General features: G+C 46.9%; 1 protein-coding gene across 1 annotated transcript in view; it reads left to right on the top strand.

The window, feature by feature from the left end:
- The window catches only part of COL27A1 (collagen, type XXVII, alpha 1), a 399,797-nt gene that overhangs the window by 34,080 nt on the left and 337,869 nt on the right, over window positions 1-27,848 (top strand). The window contains exons 8-10 of the mRNA XM_015420171.1: window positions 3,049-3,102; window positions 21,352-21,405; window positions 25,105-25,158. Coding sequence (XP_015275657.1) covers window positions 3,049-3,102; window positions 21,352-21,405; window positions 25,105-25,158 — 162 coding nt within the window. The remainder of the gene's footprint in view (window positions 1-3,048; window positions 3,103-21,351; window positions 21,406-25,104; window positions 25,159-27,848) is intronic.

Here is a 27,848-nt window from a genome sequence, read left to right as displayed (position 1 = left end):
GGGTAGTGAAGGGCGGGGTATAAATCCAATCTCTTGTCTTCTTCTCCTCCTCTGCAGTATATGCTATTGCAGAGCAAGTGGAGAGACAAGCCTCCAGCTATAAGAAAGAGTGGTGGCAGCTTATTTCCCCTGTTCTCCTGTATGATGTAAGCTCAGAACTTGACGGGCAGCTGGATTTGATCGGTGGCATTCTGCCCCCTGTAGCCATCAGTGGTTAGACGGCTTCTGTGGTTTGATTACATGGGAATAGACTTTAGTGTGAGGAACGGCGAGGAAGGATGAGAGGGGTAGATAAGACTCAGATAGATCTTGGCAATCAGGAGAAACCATCTAGCATTGCAGATAGCACTTGGCCAGGTGAATGTTAGGGAGTTTCCTAGAGGGAGGGAGAGCCAGTTTGGTGTGAGAGCCAGTTTGGTGCAGTGGTTAAGTGCGCGGACTCTAATCTGGGAGAACCGGGTTTGATTCCCCACTCCTCCACTTGCACCTGCTGGATGACCTTGGGCAAGCCATAGTTCTGTCAGAGGTGTCCGTGAAAAAGAGTAGTTTCTGTTGGAGGTCTCTCAGCCCCACCTACCTCACAGGGTGTCTGTTGTGGAGAGCGGAAGGGAAAGGAGTTTGTAAGCCACTCTGAGACACCTTTGGGTGGTGAAGGGCGGGGTATAAATCCAATCTCCTCCTCTTCTTCTTCTGATATTGGGGCCGGGGCCACAGTATTGGGAGGCGGCACCCTGATAGAAAGCCTGGCAGAAGAGCTCCGTCTTGCAGGCCCTGTAAAAGGTCCCACAGGGCCCTGGTGTCATCCAGGAGCTCATTCCACCAGTATGGGGCTGCCGCAGAAAAGGTCCTGGCCCTTGTCACAGCTAACCTGGGTTCTTTAGGGCCTGGAAGGGCCAGACGGTTTTGGGACCCCGATCTTAGTGGTCTCTGGGGGAAGATATGGGGAAAGGTGGTCCCTTAGGTAAGTAGGTCCCTGACCATATAGGGCTTTAAAGGTAAGAACCAGCACCTTGAACCGAATCCGGTATGCTATAGGCAGCCAGTGCAGTGCTTTTAGGGCAGGCTGGATGTGCTCCCGCATAGGGAGACACAACAGCAGCCTCGCCGCTGCATTCTGCACCCGCTGCAGCTTCCGGATTTGGGACAAAGGCAGCCCCGTGTAGAGAGCATTACAGTTATCCTATCTTGAGGTGACCATTGCGTGGATCACTGTTGCCAGGTCATTGCGTTCAAGGACGGGAACCAACTGCTTAATCAGCCCCAGATGGTAAAAGGCAGACTTTGCAGTGGCTGCTACCTGGGCCTCCATTGTTAAGGAGGCATCCAAGAGCACTCCCAAGCTCCTAACCTCCGCCGCTGGCACCAACGGTGCACCATCAAAGGTCCCCCATCAAAGGTCGAGAGTGGGATCCCTAGCTTTGCCCCTCTCCAGCTCAGGCACAGGACCTCCATCTTTGTCAGATTCCATTTCGGTTGACTCAGCCTAAGCCAACCAACCGCAGCTTTCAGCGCCAGGTCCAGATCTCCTGGACTAGAGTCTGACTGGCTGTCCAATGACAGATAGAGCTGGGTGTCATCCGCATATTGGTGACAACCCAGTCCGTGACTCCAGGCAATCAGGGCAAGGGTGCGCATATAGATGTTGAATAACATTGGGGAAAGCACCACTGCTTGGGGCACCCCGCAAATTAGTGGGTGCCTTCCGGATAGCTGTTCCCCAACAACCACCCAGGGAAAGAAACCTCTTAGGTGTCAAGGCCCCAGGACCATGTGCAAGTCCTTGTCATTTGGGGCACAGAAAGACACGACAAAGACCATGGTAAATTGAACATGCATCTGCACTTTGGATCTGCACCGCATGGCAGGAAAGCTGATCAGGGGCTTGATGAGGGTTAATCCTAAGTGGAGCAGTCTAATGTTGTAGTGAGGGGACACGGTGGCTTAGAGGTTAAGACGCTGAGATGCAGACCAGAAGGTCCGTAGTTCGGCAGTTCAAGACCCGGGTGCCGCATGATGGAGTGAGCTCCCATCTCTAGTTCCAGCTCCTGCCAACCTAGCAGTTTGAAAGCAAGACATTGCAAGTAGGTAAATAGGTACAGCTTCAGTGGGAAGGTAACAGCGTTCCATGCGCCTCGGTGTTTCGTCATGCCGGCCACATGACCACGGAAACGTCTTTGGACAGCATTGGCTCTTTGGCTTGGAAACGGAGATGACCACCGCCCCCTAGAGTCGGGTTTGACTAGCTTTCGAGCAAGGGGAACCTTTAAATGGTTTTAATTATGTTTTATATTGGCGTTTGCCCCTATGTAAGTCGCCCTGAGCCCGCATTGCGGGGAAGGCGGGGTATAAATTGAATTAAATAAATAAATAAAAAGAAATAAATAAATTTACCTTTAACCTTTTAATGTTGTAGCAGAATGGTTGCCTAAGCAGGAGTGGACTGGGAAGTAAGTGCAGATGGTCCTGGGGTTAGCCAAACTGGGCAGCCCCTGTGGCATCACGAGCCAGTTCTACAAGGGCCACTCAGCTGAGGGGCACCAGCAATGGGCATTAGCTTATCTGTTGCTTCCTCCTCCAAACAGTGCGGGAGACGACAGCTGCTGAGCTGCCTCCAACTGCTATTGGTGGTGAAAAGTCTGAATCAAGTGGCCCCTAAGGCAGAATTGCTGTGGCATGGCTCTGTTTGCTTCTGGCCACCACTATCCCCCCCCCCAAGGTAGAGGGCCACTGAAAATTTCTCTGAAAGTGATATTGGCCAGTCTGTCTCTGCTCTCTAGTGCTAGTTGCAGAAAGCCACTCACCCATCCTTGGACTTGAGTGATACAGAGGTAGATACCCTAAGTGTTGGACTTGGGGTTAGGGATCTAGGGATAGCCCAGCAATTTTTTGCATGATCAGCCCTTTGGTGGGTAGTATTGTAGGATTCTGGGTGGCCAAATCCTGAGAAGAATCACATACTGCCCAGGTAAAAGAAGATTGACAGGGGAAAGTGTGCAGGCCAGGACAATTTTTTAATCATTTGGCTCTTGCCTTCCTTGTTTTTTTCAGGGACCTCCTGGCCCTCATGGGAATCCTGGACGCCCTGGTCCACCTGGCCTTAAGGTAAGTGAGGCATGGGGGTTAAGGCCAGGGGGTGTTGATATTAGGGCTGCCGGATCTCCTGCGCAGCAGCTTTTATTCTCTGCCCTTGCTTAGTAGGGCGCTGGGGGAAGACCGGTGTCGCTTCAATACCACAACATCCCTTCTGGTGTGAACCCAACACTGATGCCAGTGGCATTGGAATGACACTCTAGGATCCCTCCAAGGCTCTGTGGTAAAACTGTAGTGCTTCAGGGAATCCTGCAGTGGTGCTCTGATGGGATGTCACTTCTGGGTTTGCGCCAGAAGTGGTGTTGCAGCACCAGAGTGACGCCAGTTGATGTGTCCTTGCCCACCCGTCCCGCCCACCCAAGCTCCTGCTGGTTGCCTTTCCTGGGTTGGCAGCCTTAGGTGACCTTAGAAAGGCAACTTCCAGAGATGTTACACTTCTAGTTACCCAGTGCTGGGAATTAGTTGCCAAGGAGGAATATTGGCCCTGTGCCTTCTCGTGAGGCTTCAGCCCGGCTGCCACCAGAAACATAGGTTTGTGTGTTTTTTTGAAACCCCGAAGGGTATTTTTATTGTTTTTCAATAGACTACAAAACTACAAAGAAAAAATTGGGAAGGGACTACATCTATGGGTAAAGGAAAGATACCCACACTAACTAAAAACCCAAGAGTGAGAGATCATATCCCAGTTAAACTAAATGTTAGTATTACATTTGTTAATAAGACAATATACTTGTAGAGTTCTTGCTTTGCACTGCTTCTATGTTAGTAAATTAGTTATCTTGAGAAGACTTTCTGAGCATCTTCATTTCTTCAAAGAGCAATTTTCAGAGTCCTTCTGCCCTTACTTTGGCTTTCTGTCTCTAAAACCATACACAGTTTTCGTCGCACCCATAGCCGCTTCAGCCGCAGAGTCCTCGTCCGATCCAGAGGTTGCTGAGTCACTTGACTTGGTTTCTTCCTCCTTAGATTCTTCCCCCGTTCCCAGCTGATGTTACACTTCTAGTTACTCAGTGCTGGGAATTAGTTGCCAAGGAGGAATATTGGCCCTGTGCCTTCTCGTGAGGCTTCAGCCCGGCTGCCACCAGAAACATAGGTTTTGTTAGGTGGACCCATTGACCTTAGGCTGAAATCACACATGGGTCATCAAGGTCCAGGAGGACTGCACTGTGATCGTAAACGAGCCTTTCCGCGTGCTCATCGGACTGTCCAGAAAACTCTGACCAACCACATTCAGAATGTCTTTCTGCTTTTCACACGTGCAGACCGGCCACAGGGGAAGAACTGAAAAGCACTTGAAGGGGCGAGTGTGGATGAAATTTTAGCCTGCACTGCAGTCCTGTTAATTCTGAGGCTAAGACTGATCTTGCCTGTGCAAGATTAAGGAAAGTGTTTATAGAAGGATAGCTCTGGGTAGAAAACAGTAGATTTACAAGTTCATGACCAGTCCAAGAGAAACGGGGAAACTTTCTTTCTTTTCCCTTCCTTGTCCTCCCACTGCCATTCCTTCAGCCGCTGAGCTCTAATATACTCTTGATGATCTGGAAAAGGTTTTCCACTTAACTGGCCTGTTGCCTCTGTCTGATTAAGAATTAGGCACTGGAGATGTGTTGGCGGGCGGCAGCTGTTCTGAATTTAAAAGCCCTGTTGTGTAGTCTGAAAAGGGGAGGCCGTTAAAAAAAGGAAAGAACAGAAACCTACTACATTGTAGCCTTTCCTATTTATGTTCTCCTCAATGACTTCCAGATCATACTACTTAGTGTAATTTCAAAAAAACCAGAAATCCCGTTTTATAAATCAGAAGCAAGAGCTATCGGCTGTGCAAAGTCAAGCTGGGATCACCCCCCGTCAAAATGTTCTTGTGTGCTGCCTTTTCAGCTCCCAACTTTTAGAGGTTTAGCATAAAAAACCTTCCTCTCTCTTAAGAAGACGAAGAAGAAGAAGAAGAAGAAGAAGAAGAAGAAGAAGAAGAAGAAGAAGAAGAAGAAGAAGAAGAAGAAGAAGAAGAAATGCCTCGCCCTTTTGGATTTATGCCTCGCCCTTCACTACCCAAAGGTGTCTCAGAGCGGCTTACAAACTCCTTTCCCTTCCCCTCCCCACAACAGACACCCTGTGAGGTAGGTGGGGCTGAGAGAGCTCTGACAGAAACGGCTCTTTTTCAAGAACAGCTCTTATCAGAACTATGGCTTGCCCAAGGTCATCCAGCCAGGTGCAAGTGGAGGAGTGGGGAATCAAACCCGGTTCTCCCAGATTAGAGTAGGCTTACCAATTACTTACCTTGAATCGACGGGGGACACATACGTCTTGTCAGGAACATTCCCCCATGGAAAACAAATGCGCCGCACCATGCCGTCGCCCAGACGTGACGTCAGCACGCTGGGCAGAGCGACGCGTAGCGCTACATCCTGGCGACGGCGGTGCAACGCATATCGCTGTCCCCCGCGACAGGGATCCTGTGAAGACGTGCGGATCCCCCGCCACAGTTTGGCAGCCCTAAGGCAATATGGGGTGGTAGAAAAAAGGTAGCAAGAGTTCATTCTGAGCTACTGGCATTAAAGTTGTGAGCAGGTGATTTGGCTGCCGCATAAATTAGTTTGCTCTGGAGTCCTCCTTCCTGAGCTAAGACAAAAATGTGTGAGCCAGAGGCTAAAAAACTGTGAGCTAGCTCACACTAACTCAGCTTAGAGGCAGGGCTATTTTTGGGGAGGAATGCACAGGAACGGAGTTCCGGCTGGCTCCCAAGTTGGCCACGCCCAGCAGGAACCTATTAGCATAGGCCACACCCAACAGCAGAAACTCATTAGGATTGGCTACAATTAGGGGTGTGTGGCCTAACATGCAAAGGAGTTCCTGCTCCAAAAAAAAGCCCTGGGTTTTGTCAACAAACAAGGTAAAGAGAATAAGAAGCAAAAGGTGGGTGTGGCTGGGTGACCACACTTCTGGTAACACGGGGTGTGTGGCCTAATATGCGAATGAGCTGTGCTGTCGGGGGTGTGGCCTAATATGCTAATGATTTTGTGCTGTTGGGTGGGGCCTATTATGCTAATGAGCTTTTGCTGGGCTTTTTCTACAAAAAAAGCCCTGCTTAGAGGGAACGCTGGACACCACCAAGGAAGTCCAGGGTTGCGATTCAGAGGCAGGCAATGGCAAACCACCTCTTGCCTCAAAAACCTTATGGAGTTGCCTTAAGTTGACTGCGACTTGACGGCACCCTCCATCTTCTCTGCTCCTTACGGAAGTGCTGCTGACCAGACCAGACAAGTGTGGTGTTGGACTAAGAAGCTCGCTGATAGCTTTGGACCGGTTATGCTTCCTCAGCCTACGCTGCCTCAGAGAGTGGTTGCAGTGAGGATAAAAAAGGAACATGTAACATATAATAGGAGCTGCGGTGGCTCAAGTGGTTAAGACGCTGAACTGCAGGCTGTGGAAGGTCGGTAGTTCGGCAGTTTGAGACCTGAGTGTGCCGCATGACGGAGTGAGCTCCCGTCTCTAGTTCCAGCTCCTGCCAACCTAGCAGTTAGAAAGCAAGAAATTGCAAGTAGATAAATAGGGACCACTTCAGTGGGAAGGTAACAGCGTTCCGTGCGCCTTGGTGTTTAGTCATGCCGGCCACATGACCACGGAAACGTCTTCGGACAGCGCTGGCTCTTCGGCTTTGAAACGGAGATGAGCACCGCAGCCCTAGAGTCGGATTCGACTGGCTTTCGAGCAAGCGAACCTTTACCTTTAACATATAATGGCTAGGTTGGAAGTACTGAGCTAGATGGATGGGCTCCGTGGCATGAGCTTTGGCTGTAGAACATCCCGGTTGAAGGACTGTAGGAGGGCTGGAGAGCCACTGGACCATGCGTAGGTCCAGGCAGAGCAGGTGCTTTGCGTGCAGCCCGTTCCAGGTTCAGTCCCTGAAATCCCAGCATGTGTCAGGGAAGACCTGAGCTGCTGCCAGTAGGAGTAGCTACACAGGCTGATGATCTGACTCAGTGGCAGAGCATAGACTTTACATGCAGAAGGTCCCAGGGAGTCCGGTCTTAAGGGTTTTCTAGTAAGAGCCCTGGGAGAGACCTCAACCCAAATCCTTGGAGAGCTGCTGCTAGTCCGTATGAATGGTGTGCCGGATGAACCAGTGTCCTGACCAGTGTTCCCTCTAAGCTAGCTCACAGTTTTTGAGCCTCCGGCTCACACATTTTTGTCTTGACTCAGGAAGGATGGCTCCAGAGCAAACTAGTTTATCCAGCAGCCAAATCTCTTGCTCACAACTTTAATGCCAGTAGCTCACAAAGCAGAATTTTTGCTCACAAGGCTCCACAGCTTAGAGGGAGCATAGGTCCTGAGGATATCTGCCTCTCCCCCCCCCCCCTTTTGTGTGGCCTCTGCTACTCTGTAACTTTTGTGGTTTCCTACAGAGGTTCTTCCCCTCTTTTCATTATTTTTCTTTTTGGTTAAAAGGCAGACAATACATTGACTAAGAAAACTCACTATCTGGACAACAGGCCTCCTACCAAGTATTATTATAAACAGGTCAAGACCAGTGTTCCCTCTAAGCTGAGTTAGTTTGAGCTAGCTCACAGTTTTTTAGCCTCCAGCTCACGCATTTTTGTCTTCGCTCAGGAAGGATGGCCCCAGAGCAGACTAATTTATGCAGCAGCCAGATCACTCACTCATAACTTTAATGTCAGGAGCTCACAAAAGTAGAATGTTTGCTCACAAGACCCCACAGCTTAGAGGGAACATTGGTCCTGACTCCAGGAAAGTCAGCTTCAAAAAGGCCACAGAATATCTGGCTTGGACACACCTGTTTTGCCCATAATAGCTACGAATGGAAACCTCCATATTCAGGGCAGTCTACCTCTGGCTGCCAGATGCTCGGAGTTTCACAGTTTATTCGAGGAAGCTCAGTTGAACTGATGGCCTGTAGATTCAAGATAGGCACAAAGTAAGTACTTTGCAGAATGAAGAATTAGGAAGTTCACTGCCACAAGCTGTGGTGACAGTTACTGGCTTTAGATGGCTGTAAAAAGGGGACTTGGCACGTTCATAAAGGTCTGTCAATAACTACTAGTTATGGCGGCTAAGTGGATCCTCCATGTTCAGAGGCAGTGTACCTCTAAATGGTCACTGTGAGGCAGCAGTGGGGCAGGACTGCTGAGCTTCCTGGAAGCATCTGCTCGGCTGTCACACAAAACAGGATGCTGGGCTGCTTGGATTCTTGCTTTGATCCAGCAAGAATAATCTGATCTTGCGACGTAAAATACGTTTGGAGGAAAGACTAAAACGCAATCCTCTGTTGAAAATGCGTTCCCAAATCCGATCGAAAGTGAACTGTGTAAACTAGTTTTTTTCACTCTTGTGGGTGGATGGGCAGGTGAAGTGAAGTCTGGCTGTAATCCGGTGAATTTACAAGGTTTTGATGTAGCAGGATGCTTCATTGCATAGTTGAAACTTTGTGCTTAATTAGCTTGGACAGATAGCGAGAGGGGTGCGGCCGCTGCCATTTCCTTCCAAGGAGAAATTCTCCTTAAAGCGAAGGATCAGTAAGGATCATGCTTTAAGCCAGTGTGTTTCTGTCTGCATCCCTTACGTGTGCCAAACGAAGTGCTTACAGCTTACTTGGGAGGCAGTGGGTCATACCTATATTTTGGTCCAATTTGCCCAATTCTTTAAAAATCACCATCAAATTCAGGCTCTTTACAAGGTCAGATAAGTCGGCCGTCCACTTTTGCTTAGCTGCCAGCTTGTCTCTGCTGCGGCTTTGTGTCTCCTTTGTTCCTGACAGCAATCGCCGGTGACTTTGTGTGTTCAGTTGGTGAAGCTCCTGATTGTGTCAGAGAAATCCTGGGTTTGACAGGAACATCTGTTTGCGCTGAAGATGCGCTTCCTGCCTCATTAGCTGGCGAGGAAAGGGGAAAGTGCTGCTTCCTGATGACCCAGTGGAGCCCTCCAGGGGCATTCTGGGGCTGGCTTGAGTGGGTGGCTTGGAGGGCTTTCCAGTGCTTTGGAAGAAGCTGTTGCAGGAGTAACACTTGCAGCTCTCCTGTGGGCTGACATGCTTGAATGTTTCCTGTAGTCCTGGGTTGGCCTGCTTTTCCAATAATGATAGAGCAAGGCTGTGCTTCCGTTGGGAGCGTGGCCTTGGCAGCTGGGAGCTTTGATGTATTAAACATTGCTTGCAGTCGGGAGTACGAGGAGATCTGTTTCTAATTGCAGAAGTTATAAGTTTTGCAGGTTTTCGTGTGGGCAGCAGGCAAGTGCATTACGCCGTAGACCGGAGTCACTCGATTCACTTTTGAGCCTGGCCAGACTTCCACCTGACCTGCTACCCCGGGAGCCAACACTTGGGGATTGTCAGCCCAATGCTACTGGGGCTACCATTACATCAATCCCAGTAGCCATGTTTTCTTTTTGATATGATATCCCCACCCCGTCCTATATAGCGGTGAGGGGGGAGTAGCTTTTTATGAATGATTTCTTGCAGGAAAACTGTAGGAGGAGAAAATGTATTTATTTATATTTATTTATATATTCGGTTTCTATACCGCTCCTTCCCGTAGGCTCGGAGCGGTTTACACAATTTATTTATATTCCTATCTAGGGCCACATAGTATGGGGAGGTGACTGCCTACCGGCACCCGGACAGCAGGGTTCTCTTGTTGTTGTTGTTCTTTGCTTCTCGGCTTCTTTTGAACTGTAAAGACATCCCTCCAGCTGTGCCAGTTTGCCACTGCAGACTGTGACTTCCATTTAGTTTATTTTGATACATGATCAGCTTGGAAAGTATTAAGAAAAATGCTACCACGTACAATACCAAGACCAATGAAAAGGGCTTATCTGAGCCATTATATCCCAACATTTCAAAATTCCTGCACGCATTTCATAGTAGAGAGGGTCACTTATCTGAAGACTCACCCATCTGCTTTCGTATTGTGCATGCCATTATACACATTTTTGCTACATTACGAGTAGTGCCTTTAGAGGAGTCTGAAAGGAGGAGGGAAGTATGGAGTTGCTCTGATCTTCTGGGGGAATTTATTAAATTCCGCTGCCCTGAGCCTGCATTGTGGGGAGGGCGGGGTATAAATGTGATAAATAAATAAATAATAAAATCAGTGTAGTAGATTGGGAGCATATATCATTGTAGTAGGGGGAGGGTAATAATACGTGATCGGCTGTCTCAACCTTTCCCATTCAACAAGGGCAGACCCGTTGGGAATAAAGAAAGTTAAGATCGCTGCCTTCAAGAAAAGCTGAGGACAAGGCATTGAAAGGTCCCAAAGTGAAGGTTTTCTGGTACTTAAGAATTGTTAGCCTGATTGCTTCGTGTTCTTATCAGTATTTGGGGCTTTATGATTTATGGAATAGCAATAAGCAACAGGGAGCAACCACCATTGTATACAGATGTCCAGGGCTATTTTTGGGCAGGAACGCACAGGAACGGAGTTCTGGCTGGCTTCCAAGTTGGCCACACCCAGCAGGAACTCATTAGCATAATAGGCCACACCCAACAGCAGAAACTCATTAGGACTGGCTACATTAGGGGTGTGTGGCCTAATATGCAAAGGAGTTCCTGCTACAAAAATAGCCCTGGGTTTTGACAACAAACAAGGTAAACAGAATAACAAGCAAAAGGTGGGTGTGGCTGGATGAGCACACTTCTGGTAACATGGGAGTATGGCCTAATATGCCAATAAGTTGTGCTGTAAGGGGTGTGGCCTATTATGCTAATGAGTTCCTGCTGGGCTTTTTCTACAAAAAGAGCCGTCCCACTTTTTCCCGGAGATATCAGTAATAGACACAAAGGCTGAAGTAAGTTTAAAATGATGTCTTTACTGTATTCTTTTCCACATTCAAACAATACACATATGCACACACAGTTACACAGCTTCTAGGAAAAATAAAGAGAGATGGGTAGCACATTCGCATTAGCAGGATATCGTTGGTGGGCAATACTTTACCTGTCTGTAGAGATGAAGCTTCAAAATGGAAAAATAAGGGAACTATAGGCAAATGGGACCTCTAAAATTGTGACCTCTCCGTTTAACAAAAGATGACATGAGAGTGAAAAGAAATGAAAAGGGCCGTATTCATGCAACCCTAATCTAAGAGCCTCTGCTTTGCATGCAGAAGGTCCCAGGTTCAATCTCTGGAATCCCCTCTACTTGAGACCCTGGACAGCCGCTGCCAGTCTGAGTAGACAGTACTGACCTTGGTGGATGGATTGTCTGATTCAGCATAAGGCAGCTTCATGTGTGTGGCTTCCGGTTATTTTTCAGGCACAATTAATAATGCAGGATTGAATATATGAACACATGAAGCTGCCTGAGTCAGACCCTTGGTCTCTCGAAGTCAATATTGTCTACTCCGATTGGCGGCAACTCTCTCAGATGAATCTTCACCTAATACTTAATCCCTTAAGGTGGAGATGCTGGGGTTTGAACCTAGGGCCTTTGACATGCAAAGCAGATGGACTGTCACCAAACCACAGCCCGTCTCCAGGATTTGACCCATGAAATTCTATAAACAGCTTGAAGATCGAGGTGCCTCTTGAGCAGTAAGTCAAGACAATTTCATTCTCCTGTGTATTTGGGGGGTTGACATCTCGCTGCAGCTTATTCTTGCTGTTATAGTTTCAGTCAGTCAGTTTGGTTTTGATTTTGTGGCAGTTATGAAGTTTTACTGGGTATAAGTACAAGGAATTAAATGGAAAGCCAGGATGCCTCTTTAATAAGTAAATAACGATAATTAGTGTTTCTTCAGTGAGGCGATTCCTCCCAACTTCCCTTTCAGGTTTCCTTTACCGATGAAACAGTCCCAGGTTCCAAATGTCCCTATTTTCCAGGAACCATTTATATTTTCTGTTTCTTCATATATCAGTGTCCCAGTTTTGCCCTTATTTTTGTTTTGCTGGATGCATTGTGAAAATGCCGATACTGTGGGTTGCTTGTGTTTTTGCTCTTTATTTCTTTATTTAGTAAATTTATGTACTACTTTTTTTTTTGTTTCAAAAGAAACACCCAAGACAGCCAACCATTAATGAAAACAACACCATATATATAGTTTCAGGTTGGGAAGCTCTGTTGTTCTGCAGTGGAAGAACAAGATTCAAGTCCAGTAGCACCTTCGACTAACAAGATTTCCAAGGTATACACTTTTGAGAGCCAAAGCTCCCTTCCTCTGATACATGTAGTAATGGAGATCCCTGAGCCCTTATATAACACCCCTCCTTCCTTCTGACTGGGATATAATGGCTCAGGGATCTCCATTCCTACTTGCATTTGATGAAGAGACCTTTAATGCCTCGGAAATATGTTTTAGTCTTTATATGCTACTGGACTCAAACCGAACAGCGTATAAACACAAAGGTATCAGTGAAAAAATTAACAGCATTAAGTTCTGAAGGCTGCTCCTGATTTCATTCAAAATTCTATTGGGATAGAAACTTTTTCATGTTATTCCTTGAAGTCTGTATGGATGTTGTCATGAGTTCTACACGTTAGGGACTTGCCAAAGAACCCTTGTCTGTGACTCTACCAGTCAAATCTCGAGTAATGTAGCGGTAACCTGGCTTCAGTGGCTGACCTTGGAACATGGGCACGTTCATATGGGTGGAGAAATTGGCAAGCGGATTCACCTGGACTCTGGTGTGCATTCTCATAAATGTATGCACATGAACACTAAGGCCCCGTGTAATGTACAGCCTGCCATTTCTCCCTCTGCAGCTGGGGAGTTTGATTTTCGTTGGCCAGTAATGTAATATAGGATTATTCTCTTTATCCCGAACAACAAACCCTATCCTCCTGGACTTTTAATTCAGTGCAGTAGTAGTAAATAAATACAGCCAGGTGGACTTTTAACAGGAAGGAGTGGAACTTGCTGCAGTGAGGGAGACTTCATTTGCAAACAGCTTTTTTCCCCAAGTGTGTTCCAATCTGTGAAATGTTGGAGGCTATGGAAACAGCTGCCTGTAAGTGTTTTATTGTTACTTGTGAACGCAGCTGTAATCTTTGGTAAACATTTTATGATCCTTTGATTTTTGGGTGCAGCACAGAGTGAGAAAAGCTCCTGGTTTTCAAATAAATGTTGTGGAAGGGAATGAAGTGAATGGATAGATATATGAGCTGCTTTTGCAAGATAAGGATTTTCCCTCTCCCTCTCCCCCCCACCCCACTTTGAGGACATTTCCTTGCCACTCCCTATACTAGCAAAGCCCACAATTTGCTCCAAGGCCTGCATTGAGGATGCTACAGAAAGGAACTCCAGCTATGATAACAGCTGCATGCAAAGTGGAATTATCTGCATGACTTCATTTACCGCTTGGCAAAGCCATCGGTCTTCATTCAGAATTTGAGCAGCTACATCTGTACTGAATCAGCAGTGCTCTCTGCAGTCTGTTTCAAAAAAAACAAACAAAAAATCCCCCAATACTGTATCTCCACTTGGATCGGTTTGCTGTGCATTTTGTGTGCATGGGGGTGGGGGTGGGGTGTCACTGAGAAAAAACCTGGAGAGTTTGTGGGAATTGGAAGGAAGTGTGAAAGCAGACTGATGCTGCCCAGATTAGGAATCCCTTCTCATCCAGCGGTTTTTCCATGACTGGGGAAATAGAGGTTAATCTTTTTTTTTGGTAACATGACAAACTTTTACAAAATTTATACAATTCTGATTTTTTCTAATGAGAATCTCCACAGCACTTTGTGACTATTTTCATTGCCCCACATGATTCGTCAGTTAAGGATAAAATTTCCACTTTACAGATGGGCCAGAGGTGAAGTTGAGTAACACCAAATAGCATTTGCTCCAGACAGTTCAATATTGTGGAAATATTGAGGGCTGCCAAGCATTTCTAAGTGTGATTAGTTGATTCAAGTGCTAATTTTGATTATAGTGCCTGAGCTGCAGACCATGGCATAAAATGAACAGACATCATAAAACCTGCATCATAAAGCCATCCAGAAAATTACAAATGGCCACGTTATAGAAGGCAAGATTTCAGGACCCACAAGATTATCCTGGGCATTGTGGGAGCTCCCAAACACTTCTGTTTTGTCAATAGAAGTTGTGCAGAAGTCTGATCCAGATTGGGGCCGTGGTGTAGGAGTGGGCAGGTTTAATCATTCACCTCCCTGCGCCATTTTCCTTATTGGTTTGGTGTAGTTGTTAAGTGTACGGATTCTAATCTGGGAGAACCGGGTTTGATTCCCCACTCCTCCACTTGCACCTGCTGGATGGCCTTGGGCAAGCCATAGTTCTTGGAAAAGTGCAGTTTCTGTCAGAGCTCTCTCAGCCTCACCTACCTCACAGGGTGTCTGTTGTGGGGAAGGGAAGGGAAAGGAGTTTGTAAGCCGCTCTGAGACTCCTTCGGGTAGTGAAGGGCGGGGTATAAATCCAATCTCTTCTTCTTCTTTGTAAATTTAGCACATCTGCATGGGGTTTGGGGTAAGTAGACTATGTTCTTGAAAACAGCAGTTTATGTCAGAGCTCTCTCAGCCCCACCTGCCTCACAGGGTGTCTGTTGTGGGGAGGGGAAGGGAAAGGAGTTTGTAAGCCGCTCTGAGACACCTTTGGGTAGTGAAGGGGGGGGGTATAAATCCAATCTTCTCTTCTCTTCTTCTTCTGCTCATTGAAACAACTCTGGGGGAAAGTTACAGATAATCCTGTGGGGCTCCATAGGCTCATATCAGGTAGGGAAAATGATAATGGAAAAAGGAAAGTGTTAATTCCCCCCCTTCCCCCAGGCACCGTGGACCCAATCTGAAGAGGGTCCCCATGTGATTTCTCTGTGTAGTGGAGAAATGTTTGGCATCTCTGATCATGGAACCCCTAGGACATGGACACAATCAAATAGATCAGAAAAACATCTAACCTCAATATATTTGGGAATCCAAAAAATACATACATGTTTAGCCATAACAGTGGGAAGGAAAGAGCGTTCCGTGTGCCTCGGCGTTTAGTCATGCCGGCCACATGACCATGGAAATGTCTTCGGACAGCGCTGGCTCTTCGGCTTGGAAACGGAGATGAGCACTGCAACCCTAGAGTCGGATTCAACTGGCTTTTGAGCAAGGGAAACCTTTACCTTTACAAGTCCTAACGTGTTGCATTAAGTTTCCCCAGCAGGGCAAGCAGCACTCCCTGGGGCCATAACAGGTTGAGACCACCTCTCCCTGCACACTGTGATCCCAATTTGAATCTGCCTCCATGTGCTTGGGAATGGTGTTCTGTGTGAAGAACATGCCATGTGCATCTGATTGCCAGGATGACCTAGCACAGTGGTGGCGAACCTATAGCACGGGTGCCAGAGGTGGCACTCAGAGCCCTCTCTGTGGGCACGTGTGCCAATGCCCCAGCCAGGCCCAGACCATCATTAAAGTATCGAATTCTCTGCCAAATAATTTTAAGTAAATGAAAGCATTTGGGATTGCTTTCCTTACTTTGTTTGGATCATCTTAAGTTAATGTATGAGTTGTTTTTTCTAAAGTAAAACCTCAGTATTCAGGTTAAATTGCCGTGTTGGCACTTTGCGATAAATAAGTGGGTTTTGGGTCGCAGTTTGGGCACTCGGTCTCTAAAAGGTTCGCCATCACTGCCCTAGCATGTAGTTAGAGGTCCTTAGTGAACCACTTGACTGGGAGCTCGAATTTGAGGAAATCCAGAGGCAGTTCCCGTGAATGCTATGGCTTCTGCAAGTCAGGCCAGTGGTTCACTTGCTTGCTGAGCGTAACATGAAAACATTGATCCAGGTAAGTTGTCCCTTTCTCTTTTACAAACGAAATGTTGCAAAGAGCCGTTTTTTCCAGATTTAACACAGAACACGGAAGGGAACAGGAAATGATGAATGAATTCGCCGATCCCACTTTATGCATCACGCATGAGTCGGCTGCTTGCGTGAGCAGTGACCTGTGGAGACGACAGCTGACTTGATTTAGGAAATTACTCACAGGATAATAGGTTAATGACAAGATTTTTTTTTTTGCCCGTCAAGTCACAGCTGACTTATGGTGCCCCCCAGTGGGGTTTTCAGGGCGAGAGATGTTCAGAGGAGGTTTGTGATTGCCTGCATCCACATCATGACCCTGGTATTCCTTGGAGGTCGCCCATCCAAATCCTAGCCAGGACTGACCCTGCTTGGCTTCCGAGATCTGATGAGATCAGGCTAGCCTGAGCTTAGCCGGGTCAGGGCAGTGACAAGATACAACTTCCTATAGAAAAGCCTTTCAAAATCGTCCGAGAATAGTCTGTGCCGGCAAGACCTCAAAGCTTAACAGACTGGTCCTGGCAGAAGAGCCTTGCATCATTAGATAAATAAGGTTGTATTGTATGTTGTGCTTTCAGTCAATGTTCCCTCTAAGCTGTGGGGTTTTGTGAGCATAATTTCTACTTTGTGAGCTGCTGGCATTAAAGTTGTCAGCGAATGATTTGGCTGTTGCATAGATTAGCTTGCTCTGGAGTCATCCTCCCTGAGCTAAGACAAAAATCTGTGAGCTGGAGGCTAAAATTCTGTGAGCTAGCTCACACTAACTCAGCTTAGAGGGAACACTGCTTTCAGTAATGCGGTGCACTTTTTAATCTCCTTTATTTTTATTGTACGGTGGGTTAATCTTTATTCCCAGTTTGTAAATGAGGCTCCCAACGGAAGAAAAGTTGCACTAGGAAGAGAAAGCTGCGTACAAGCTTTTCCAGACATGGGGAAGGGAGGATAGATTTGAACCCTCAGTAAGTACTCCCAGGCAGTAGAAGGAGCTGCAGAGAGGAATTTGGAACTAGGTCCCGGTACACAGAGGGACCATTCCCTCTCAGTGTGCTTGAATAGCCAGTGATCTGTAAAGCTTTGGGCCTATAAAATATGATTCACAGCTACAGATGTTCTCAAACCCAAACCCTGAATCTTAGCAGCCAACCCCTCTGGAGAAATTCAGTGGATTTTGTAACAGTGGCCTCTTCGCTGTGTGGACTGGCGCCAAAGTGAAGGGGGACAGTTCCCCCCTCCTCCAGTCTTTTAAAGGCACAAATTCCCTTCCAGTCCCCATCTGTACGTCATTTCTGTGCTTAAGGCTACAAGCTGTTTGGTGGAATAGATGTCAGGGCTTACCCAAGATGCTGAGCTCATAGCATACCCTTCTCACATTATAGCATTTCCAGATAATGTTCTTTTCAAACAGCTGGAGGATGGTGAACCATCTGGTCAGGCTTACCGATCTCCAGGTGAAGCCTGGAGTTCTTCCAGAATTACTACTCATCTCCAGGCTACAGAGTGCAGTTCCCCTTGAGGAAACTGCAACTTCAGAAGGTAGACTCTATGTCATCACATCCACACCAAAGCCCCTCCCCAGTTATGTGCATACATGCCATCGAGTTGCGGGTGCTTATTGTGGCCCTCGGGGAGGGGCTTTCGAGACAAGTGAAAAGAAGAGCTGGTTTGCCATCACTTTCCTCTGCGGAGTCTTCCTTGGCAGTCTCCCATCCAAGTACTAACACCGCTTAGCTGTTGATGTGTTAAGAGATTGGTCTGTACCACGCTACCTCCCATTTAGCTTCCTCCCCCAAGTCCCCAGGACTTTCTCAAACTGGAGTTGGCAACCCTACATCTAGCACATGTAAAGTAGCTTGCAAAGGGTGGATTTGTGCGAGAATGGATGGGCGTTGAACTGAAAGGGACGAGAGGTCAAGGCCTGAGTGGAGAGCTAATGTAGCTGACAAGGGGGTTTCTTCCATCCACCTCCACTTTCATGCCAGCCGGTATGGTAAGTTGTAGTATGCCGGAGCTGGGGGGGGGGATTGCCAGATCTTTAGAGGTTTAGACCCTGAGATGGTAGGAAGGAGCTTGGGAGAGGATAGTGGTATCTCTTGTGGTATCTCTTGGAACCAGGGGATGGTGAAGGCCTGAGCCTGGTGTCTCAAACATGGAGCCCAATGGGCACAGTGATGTGGCCACACCACCCTGAGAATTTTACTCTTTCCCAGGAGTCCCTGAGAATGAACGTAAGCCCCCAGAAACTGCATCTCAGTGCTTGAGATCAAGCAATTCTGTGTGCATGCCTCACATAATTATCATGTGTGGTATATCCACTCAATGCATGCTTAAGATTTTGCAGGATTGGCTTCTAGATGTGTAGGCAGAAAGTGAAGTCATTCACTGACCTTTTGATGCACAGCATTCGTGCAAGTCAGGCTGGCGGAGGCTGGTTCCAGGGAGAATCTTCAGAGTTGTAGAACGACCAGTGGAAGCAGGAGGCACCGCTGGCCGAGTGGGTGGGGGCAAGAGGAGCCCTGTAGCCAGATGTTTTGAAGCAAGGAGGACCTGTTGGGTCAGGGAGCCATTGCAAGGACATCCAGAACATAAATGCAGGTTGCCTGAATACATTTATAATTAGATGGCATTAACTTTTGCCAAGATGCTATTTTATTTTGCCAAGATGAAATTTTATTTTATGAAACTCAAAAAATACAGCTTGCCAGTTATGAATGCCTGTGACCCAATAGTCCATTGGCCATAGCACATGCTTGCATCTTTTTAGAGGACATGGGCTCTTTTGAAAAAAAAAACCTGATGAAGAAGAAGAAGAAGAAGAGTTTGGATTTATACCCCGCCCTTCACTTGGAGTCTCAGAGCGGCTTACAAAGTCCTTTCCCTTCCCCTCCCCACAACAGACACCCTGTGAGGTGGGTGGGGCTGAGAGAACTCTGACACAAACTGCTCTTTTTCAAGGACAGCTGTGCCAGAGCTTGTGACTGACCCAAGGTCACATCAGCAGGTGCAAGTGGAGGAGTGGGGAATCAAACCCGGTCCTCCCAGATTAGAGTCCGCACACTTAACCACTACACCAAACTGGCTCTCTATGTTTTGGGTTTGGAAGGCTAGGAATATTCCTAGTGAGTAGCAATGATTGCAGCTTAAATGGTAGGAGATATTTAAAATGAGATTTGTCATCGTGACCACTTGCTTGAAGTAGTGAGTTGGGAAATAAGTCCTCTTTTTCACTTTTCAAAATATGGTAACCCTACTGATTCAGACTGTCGGTCCGTCAAAGTCAGTATTGTCCATTCAGACTGTCCACTCAGTGGCTCTCCAGGGTCTCAGGTGGAGGTCTTTCACCTGATCCTTTTAACTGGAGATACTGGAGATTGGACCTGGGACCTTCTGTGTGCCAAGCAGATACTCTACCACTAAGCCATGGCCCCTCACCAATGTGTTTGCAAATGAGTCTAGTTTTTATGTTTTCATATGAACAGGGAACAATATTATAACATCAATGCTTGGCACTTTTTATAGTGCTTTTAGTTCCAAAGTGTTTCATACACATTTTCTTCTTGTAATCCTAACAACAGCCCTGTAAGATAAGCCAGTATTTTGGCCCTCCACGTTGCAGGTGGGTTGAGAGAGAAGGTGGCTTGCTTAAGATCGCCTAGTAAGTTTGTGGCAGAGGTGCAATTTCACCTTGGGATTTAATAATCTGAGAGCCAGTTTGGTGTCGTGGTTAAGTGCGCGGACTCTAATCTGGGAGAACCGGGTTTGATTCCCCACTCCTCCACTTGTACCTGCTGGATGACCTTGGGCAAGCCGTAGTTCTGATAAGAGCTGTCCTTGAAAAAGAGCAGTTTGTGTCAGAGCTCTCTCAGCCCCACCTATCTCTCAGGGTGTCTGTTGTGGGGAGGGGAAGGGAAAGGAGTTTATAAGCCACTCTGAGACTCTGAGTAAAGGGTGGCGCATAAATCCAATCTCCTCCTACTACTACTACTAAGCGAACTGACATCCTTCTAAGCCCATTGACTTCAGTGGATTTAGAAGGATGTCCTTTGTTTTTGATGACACTTTTAATCTCTTGGGGCTGAACTAAATGGGACATTTTTTATGTCGGAATGCTGCATGTGCAGCTCCAGAATGGAGCAAATGATGCCCCGGGGTCTGTTTTGGCTGCAGAAAGAGGTGTGAGGGAGAAGGCAGAAGGGAAAAGGCCTCCTCCCTCCTGCATCATGGCCCTGATCTGAATCTGGCCCTGTGGCGCTTTAGAAACTAGTTCTCCTCCGCTGCTGTGCAGCTGTGGTGAATGTAAGTCTAGAACTGACTACTTCAAAAGGTGTTGTGTCTAGTTTGGTCTTGAATCACTATACTCCACAGGCTCTCCTAGATTTATATTGGTGGTCTAGAACAGGGTCCCTGCCAAACCAGTATCATGGGGTGTGGATCTCCTTTCTCTTTCTCTCTCTGCTCCTACTCTCATTTTGTCTTCCCGTCTCTGTTCCTTTTGCTCAGAAAAGCAGTGATCTCCAAACAAAAAATGGTATTCATGCTGTTTTTGTCAGCAGAAACAGGGAGGGATAGCACCAAAAGTTGAAAGTGGTACCCAGGTGTATGTGTGGGAATGTCTCTATCAGGGGTCATTTCGTAGAAAAAGAGGTGCAGGAGCTCATTAGCATAACTCATTAGCATACCTTATTTGCATATGCCACACACCCCTGACATCACCGGAAGTGTGTCAGACGGCAACACCCACCGCTCAGGCTCCACTGGACTGTTTTGGATTGCTAGCTATGGGAGGGGGGGGGAACGTGTAGATCTGTCCTCACAGAGGAGGGAGAGCTTGTACCTGAATAAAACTTGGTCTTAAAGGTGCCACTGGACTCTTTTGGGCCGGGGGGCTCTGCAGCTTACCTGGCTGCATCTTGCTCTGACTGAGGGCTGCTGGGAGCAGGGGGTGGGGCTTGTTGCATGTGCCTGCCCCCTGGGCTCTTTACTGCCGGAGCTCAGCTCCTGTGTGCTCCTGCAGGAAATGACCCCTGGTCTATACTTAATAGTGCAGAAAAATATAACTTCGTAAATTAACCAAACAAAGATTCTTCCCCCCCATAAAAAGCCCTCTGACTGGGTGTGGACTGAGTGTTCTCCAGGAGGTATGGGGTGCTGAGAGCAGCTGAGAGTCAGTTAAAAGGGAGAAACCATCCTGCCCAATCCCATTATAATTTATAGAAGGGGAGTTGTCTCCCATCCCACCCCACAATTCCTCCAAGGCCCCTATTTTGTATTTGTGTTATATATATATTACAGTAGATTACCTTTTGGAACATCAGTCCAATATTTTGTCTCTGTGTTGGGGTTTTTGGCTGTTGTCATAACCCACCTTAGGCTGGGGTGTGACCCATGTGGGTTTCTACCCACCGTTTGAAAACCAGTGTTGTAGAGAATGTCTTTTTGGGGTTCTGGCCTTATGGGTGCGTATGCTAGGAGAACAAAGGTCCTTCTGAGATTGTGTTAAGCTTTGCTCTGTGTTTCAGGGCCAAAAAGGAGATCCTGGATTGTCCCTTGGGAAAGCACGGAATGGTCCAAAGGTAAACCTTCATTCATTAAAGCTTAAACAAGAAGGGATGTTGGATGGGCTGGGGTTTGCCGTTTGAGTTGAATTTTGTGCATAGAAACCGTCACTTGATACTACTGCCATCATGTTGTCAGATTTATTTTCACCACCACAGGGACTTAGACATTCAAGATTTTTTTTTTAAAAAAGATCCTGCCTAAGGCTGTTTCCAGACTGTGGTGCAAATATATGCCCTTGCCACATCATCATCAGCACATCAGCGGCACCTGATCCAGGTGCATCTGAGAATGGCATCCGCTGCCACCCCATTGATGCGCCAGTGCGGCTCCCATTGGCCCGTCTCCTCCCCTTTTCCCTGGTTGTGACTGTGCAAAAGTACAGATGCTCCAGCAATTGTGGCAGGCCCTACTGTGACCTGGGAGCCCTCCACCCCCCCGCCCTCCATTTTGCCTTTCCCTGCTGAGCCATGCTGTAATCCTGCAAGGAAGCAAGGAAATGAAAAACAGGTCTCTAAAGGGCTATGAAAGGGAGACGGTAGTGCATGTTAGCAACCTGCCCTGTGCCAATTTGGACGTGGAGGTTAGCTCTGCCCCTCATGGCAGCTATGGGCGATTCTGTATTGGCTTTTCCCTCTGTTGTTTTAGCAAACCCATGTTGGAACAGAAATTCCCCTCTGCACTGCATGCTGCTGTCACTTCCTTCGATCATCGGATTTTATGGTACCCTCTGCATGCACGCCGCTTTCACTTTCTTTGATCATCAGGTTTTATGATTTGTTATTGTTCAGTCGCACAGTCGAGTCCGACTCTTTGCGACCCCATGGACCAGCTCCCGCCAGGCCTTCCGGTCTTCCGCCGTCCTCTGAAGTTTGCTCAACTTCATGTTCGTTGCATCGATGACACTGTGTAACCATCTCATCCTTTGCCGTCCCCGTCTTCTTTGACCTTCAATCTTTCCCAGCATCAGGGTCTTCTCCAGTGAGTGCTCCCTTCTCATTTGGTGGCCAAAGTATTTGAGCTTCAGTTTCATTATCTGGCCTTCCAGGGAACAGTCAGGGTTGATTTCTTTGAGGATTGACTGATTTGTTCTTCTTGCAGTCCAAGGGACTCTCAAGAGTCTTCTCCAGCACCATAGTTCAAAAGAATCTATTCTTCGGCGCTCGGCCTTCCTTATAGTCCAGCTCTCGCAGCCATACATGACTACTGGGAATACCATTGCTTTGACCATGCGGACTTTTGTTGGCAGGGTGATGTCTCTACTTTTTATCATGCTGTTTAGGTTCGCCATCGCTTTCCTCCCAAGGAGCAGGCGTCTTTTAATTTCATGGCTGCAGTCACAGTCTGCGGTGATCTGGGATCCCAGGAACGTGAAGTCTGTCACTACTTCCACGACTTCCCCTTCTATTTGCCAAGGAGTGATGGGGCCGGATGCCATGATCTTAGTTTTTTTGATGTTGAGCTTCAAGCCCACTTTTGCGCTCTCCTCTTTTACTCTGAGCAAGAGGCTCTTTAGATCCTTTTCACTTTCAGCCATTAGAGTGGTATCATCTGCATATCTGAGGTTGTTGATCTTTTCCCCAGCAATCTTAATTCCCGCTTGTGATTCATCCAGGCCAGCATTTCGCATGATGTACTCTGCATATATATTAAATAAGCAAGGTGACAGTATACATCCTTGTCGTACTCCTTTTCCTATGCTGAACCAATCAGTTGTTCCGTATCCGGTTCTAACTGTCGCTTCTTGGCCCTTATACAGGTTTCTCAAGAGACATGTGAGGTGGTCTGGTACTCCCATCTCTTTAAGGACCTGCCATAGTTTGTTGTGATCCACACAGTCAAAGGCTTTAGCATAGTCAATGAAGCAGAAGTAGATATTTTTCTGGTACTCTCTTGCTTTCTCCATAATCCAGCGAATGTTGGCAATATGATCTCTCGTTCCTCTACCTCTTCGAAACCCAGCTTGTACTTCTGGTAGTTCTCTATCCACGTACTGTTGAAGCCTAGCTTGTAGGATCTTGAGCATGACCTTGCTAGCGTGTGATATGAGTGCAATTGTGCGATAGTTTGAACATTCCTTGGCGTTGCCCTTCTTTGGGATTGGAATGTATACTGATCTTTTCCAATCCTGTGGCCACTGTTGCGTTTTCCAAATTTGCTGGCAAATGGAGTGCAGCACTTTAACAGCATCATCTTCTAAGACTTTGAATAGCTCAGCTGGAATACCATCACCTCCACTAGCTTTGTTGTTAGCAATGCTTTCTAAGGCCCATTTAACTTCACATTCCAGGATGTCTGGCTCAAGGTCAGTGATTATACCGTCGTGTTTGTCAAGGACATTGAGGTCTTTCTTGTATAGTTCTTCTGTGTATTCTTGCCATCTTTTCCTAATCTCTTCTGCTTCTGTTAGGTCCCTACCGTTTTTGTCCTTTATCATGGCCAGCTTTGCATGGAACGCTCCCTTGATTTCTCCAATTTTCTTGAAGAGATCTCTAGTCCTTCCCATTCTATTGTTTTCTTCTATTACTTTGCACTGTTCATTCAGGAAGGCCTCCTTATCTCTCCTTGCTGTTCTCTGGAAATCTGCGTTCAGTTGGGTAAATCTTTCCTTTTCGCCTTTGCCTTTCGCTTTCCTTCTTTCCTCTGCTATTTGTAAAGCCTCATCAGAAAGCCACTTTGCTTTCTTGCATTTCTTTTTCTTTGGTATGGTGGTGATTGCTGCCTCCTGTACGATGTCACGAACCTCTGTCCATAGTTCTTCAGGCACTCTATCTATCAAATCCAGACCCTTGAATCTATTCTTCACCTCTACTGTATATTCATCAGGGATGTGATCTAGGTCAAACCTGAATGGCCTCGTGGTTTTCCCGATTTTCTTCAGTTTAAGTCTGAATTTTGCAATGAGTAGCTCATGATCTGAACCACAGTCAGCTCCAGGTCTTGTTTTTACTGACTGGATAGAGCTTCTCCATCTTTGACTGCAAATTATATAGTCAATCTGATTTCGGTGTTGCCCATCCGGTGATGTCCATGTGTAGAGTCGCCTCTTAGGTTGTTGGAAAAGGGTGTTCGCTATGACCAGTGTGTTCTCTTGACAAAAGTCTGTTAACCTTTGCCCTGCTTCATTTTGCTTTCCAAAGCCAAACTTGTCTGTTATTCCAGTTACCTTTTGACTTCCTACTTTAGCATTCCAGTCCCCTATGATGATGAGGACATCATTTTTTGGTATTAGTTCTAGGAGGTGTTGTAGGTCTTCATAGAACCGGTCCACTTCAGCCTCTTCTGCATCAGTGGTTGGGGCATACCTCCTGCATAGATTTATGGCCATTCAGGGCTGACTTTGCAGTCAGTACAGCATTGGCCCGGGGTATTTGAATGTGGTTTTGAGCTGCACCTTTTCCTCCCTGTTGAATGTTAAATGTGGAGCGAACGCCAGATGGACAACCAGCCTATGTGTGGGAAGTCCAGACAGATGTTCCACATGCAGTCAGTACCTTGCAGTTCCCCCTTTAAACTGGAGGAAACCCAATTTTGCTTTTGACCAGATTAAAGGGCAAAGTCCCAGAATGAGCACAACCTCATGCAGATGTTCTCCTTAAATCCGGGTACTTCCTGTATTCTGTGTACTGAAAAAGCCCTGTCTGGAGGTAGTCAAAGACTCCTGAGGCCAGACCCCTTCCCCCAAAACAAAAACCCACCTATCTATCTTTTTGCAGGGAGATGTTGGATTACCTGGACTGACTGGTCTTCCTGGACCACCTGGTAGAAAGGTAAGAGCATTTATTTTTGACGTGGATCACATTTCCCTGAGTTCTGCAGGGGAAAGTTGGGTTTTGTTTTGTTTGTATGGGTGTGTGATCTGGAATGGATAAAGGTCTGAGGGTGGGTGATTTAAGCACCCCTTCCCTTTCAGTTCCCTGCTCCAAAGCACCTCCTTCCCTAAGTGGCTTTTCCAGTTGTTATTTTTAAAAAGGGCTGTTAAGCTGTTGTTAGATCTTTTGTGTTTAGCATGTAGTTTGGCTGAAAGTCTTGGATTCATGGAAGACAAGACAAGGGGCTTCCAGCGGAACGGACAGCCTGTATTGTACACGCTCCACCCCCACTTTACAAGTCAGCGTCCAGAATTCAGGCAAAAATTAGTGCAGGGTTTTAAAAAGAGTGTGTGTGTGTGTGTTACTGTGTGTGTTACCTGGCCGGACCTCCTAAATTTGTTTTTTTTTTAAAAAAAAAAGAGAGAGAGAGAGAGAGAGAAAGCTGTTGGGAAAATATTTGGAAGAAGAAATAAGCCTCTAGATCCTATGTTGGCATAGCCCCACTGCAAACACCTTGGGCTGCAGACAAGCAACGCTGTTCGCCTGCACGCTTTCAGGAAAGCTGCCAATAGCCTGGAAGCTGGCGCAAGTGACATAAAAGAAGCAAATAAGGTCCTTTTGTAGGAGGGGAAAGGATGAACGGCCCATGGAGAAGCTTGGAGATCACTGGTATGAAGTAGAAATGGGCAGAAACGTATCACTTCGCTCTTGATGGCTGGCTTGGCCGTACTTTTTAATAATATATTTTATTGTCATTGTACATAGTACAACGAAATTAAAGGTGCAATCGTTCGGTGATCTACAGCCGTACTCACATACACTCACACAACCATTCACAACCATCCCATAACTCCCTTAAGGTTCACATTGCAACTTAAACCACCAATGTCACCCAAATTCCAATTTCATACAGCATTTAAAGCAATAATAGCTCTCGAATAAAAACTATTTTTTAATCTTTTTGTCCTTGTTTTAATTGTCCTATATCTTCTACCCGAAGGCAGCAGTTCAAACAGGGAGTGTTCAGGGTGTGACAAATCCTGCCAGTACCACTGGCTGTTCTCGCTCTGTTGGGAAGCCGGTCCTGCCAGAGGCCCTTAGGATGAGCAGTGGATGAGGAAGGGGACATTCGTGCACTGATGTTGTTTGGCTTGTGTGTGTGAGTTTGCAGCTGATTTATGGTGACCCCCTGAGATTTTCAAGGCAGGAGGGCTGACAGAGGTGGTTCCCCATTGCCTGCCTCTGCACAGCAACTCTGAGAGCTTTAAACTGAAGCCGCAAGGGGAAGGGGACGATCAACATGGGGACTTCAATGAAGAAGTGGAAACAGTGGGGGCCCACCTGGGTAGGACAGGTCAAACAAAGATACAAGGCTACAAGTGCCTATATACCAATGCCCGTAGTATGGGTAATAAGAAGGAAGAGCTCGAGATTCTCTTGCAAACAGAGGGCTATGATATAATAAGAATCAGTGAGACTTGGTGGGATGACTCTCATGACTGGAATGTGGTAGTGGATGGGTATGAGTTGTTCAAGAAAAACCGGAAGGGTGGAAGAGGAGACGGAGTGGCGCTGTATGTGAAGAGAGGGCTAGATTGTCAGGAAGTTCTGGAGGACGTGGTTGACAGCCCCGTGGAAAGTATATGGGTGGAAATAAGGGGAGGTAGGACAAAGGGTATTGTTGTTGGAGTCTGCTACAGACCGCCGGACCAGGGGCAGGAAATGGATGCTGTCCTCCTTGAACAGACTGAACAGACAGTATCCAGACATCAGAACCTTATAATTATGGGGGACTTCAACTTCCCCGATGTGTGCTGGGAGACAGGCTCAACAAAGCTACAAGAATCACGCAACTTCCTGACCTGTCTGGCTGACAACTTCCTTTTTCAAATGGTGGAGGAAGCTACAAGGGGCTCAGCCATACTGGAATTAATATTAACCAACAGGGAAGAATTGGTAGATGGGGTGAAGGTGGTGGGGACCTTAGGGTGAAGTGACCATGTCCTCCTTGAATTCCAGTTGCTGTGGGGGATCAAGGAAGTTCGTAGCCAGACTCGTAGGTTAGATTTTTGTAGGGCCGACTTCAACGAACTTAGAGGCATGATGGGAGTCATTCCGTGGGGGAGTGTGCTGGAAAGGAAAGGAGCGAGTGAAGGGTGGACTCTTCTCAAATGTGAGCTTTTGCGAGCTCAAGCCCTCACTATTCCAGCAAGATGGAAACATGGTAACGGCTCCAAGAAACCAATGTGGATGAACCGAGAGCTCCAGAATAAGCTAAGGGAGAAAAATGAAATGTTCAGGAAATGGAGGGAAGGTCAGACCTCTAAAGAGGAGTATATGAGAGTTACAAGGTACTGCAGATCAGCCATCAGAGAAACCAAAGCTCAGTATGAGTTGGGTATGGCCAGGGTTAGGGTTACAATAAGAAAAACCTCTACAGATATATGAGAAGCAAACGCAAAGTAAAAGAGACAATTGCTTTTGGGAGTAGAAGAAACTCTGGTGGAGGACAGAGAAAAAGCAGACAGCCTTAATGATTTTTTTGCCTCTGTTTTCTCCCTGAAGAACTCAAGCCCATCTAGAGATGGTAGAGGACATGACAGGACACCTGAGTGTCTAGTTGACATTGACAGGGAGGTTGTGGAGAG

Source organism: Gekko japonicus, unplaced genomic scaffold, assembly GCF_001447785.1.
Source record: "Gekko japonicus isolate JY-2015 unplaced genomic scaffold, Gekko_japonicus_V1.1 scaffold102, whole genome shotgun sequence".
NCBI lineage: Eukaryota > Metazoa > Chordata > Lepidosauria > Squamata > Gekkonidae > Gekko > Gekko japonicus.
This window is presented reverse-complemented; position numbering and strand designations above follow the sequence as displayed.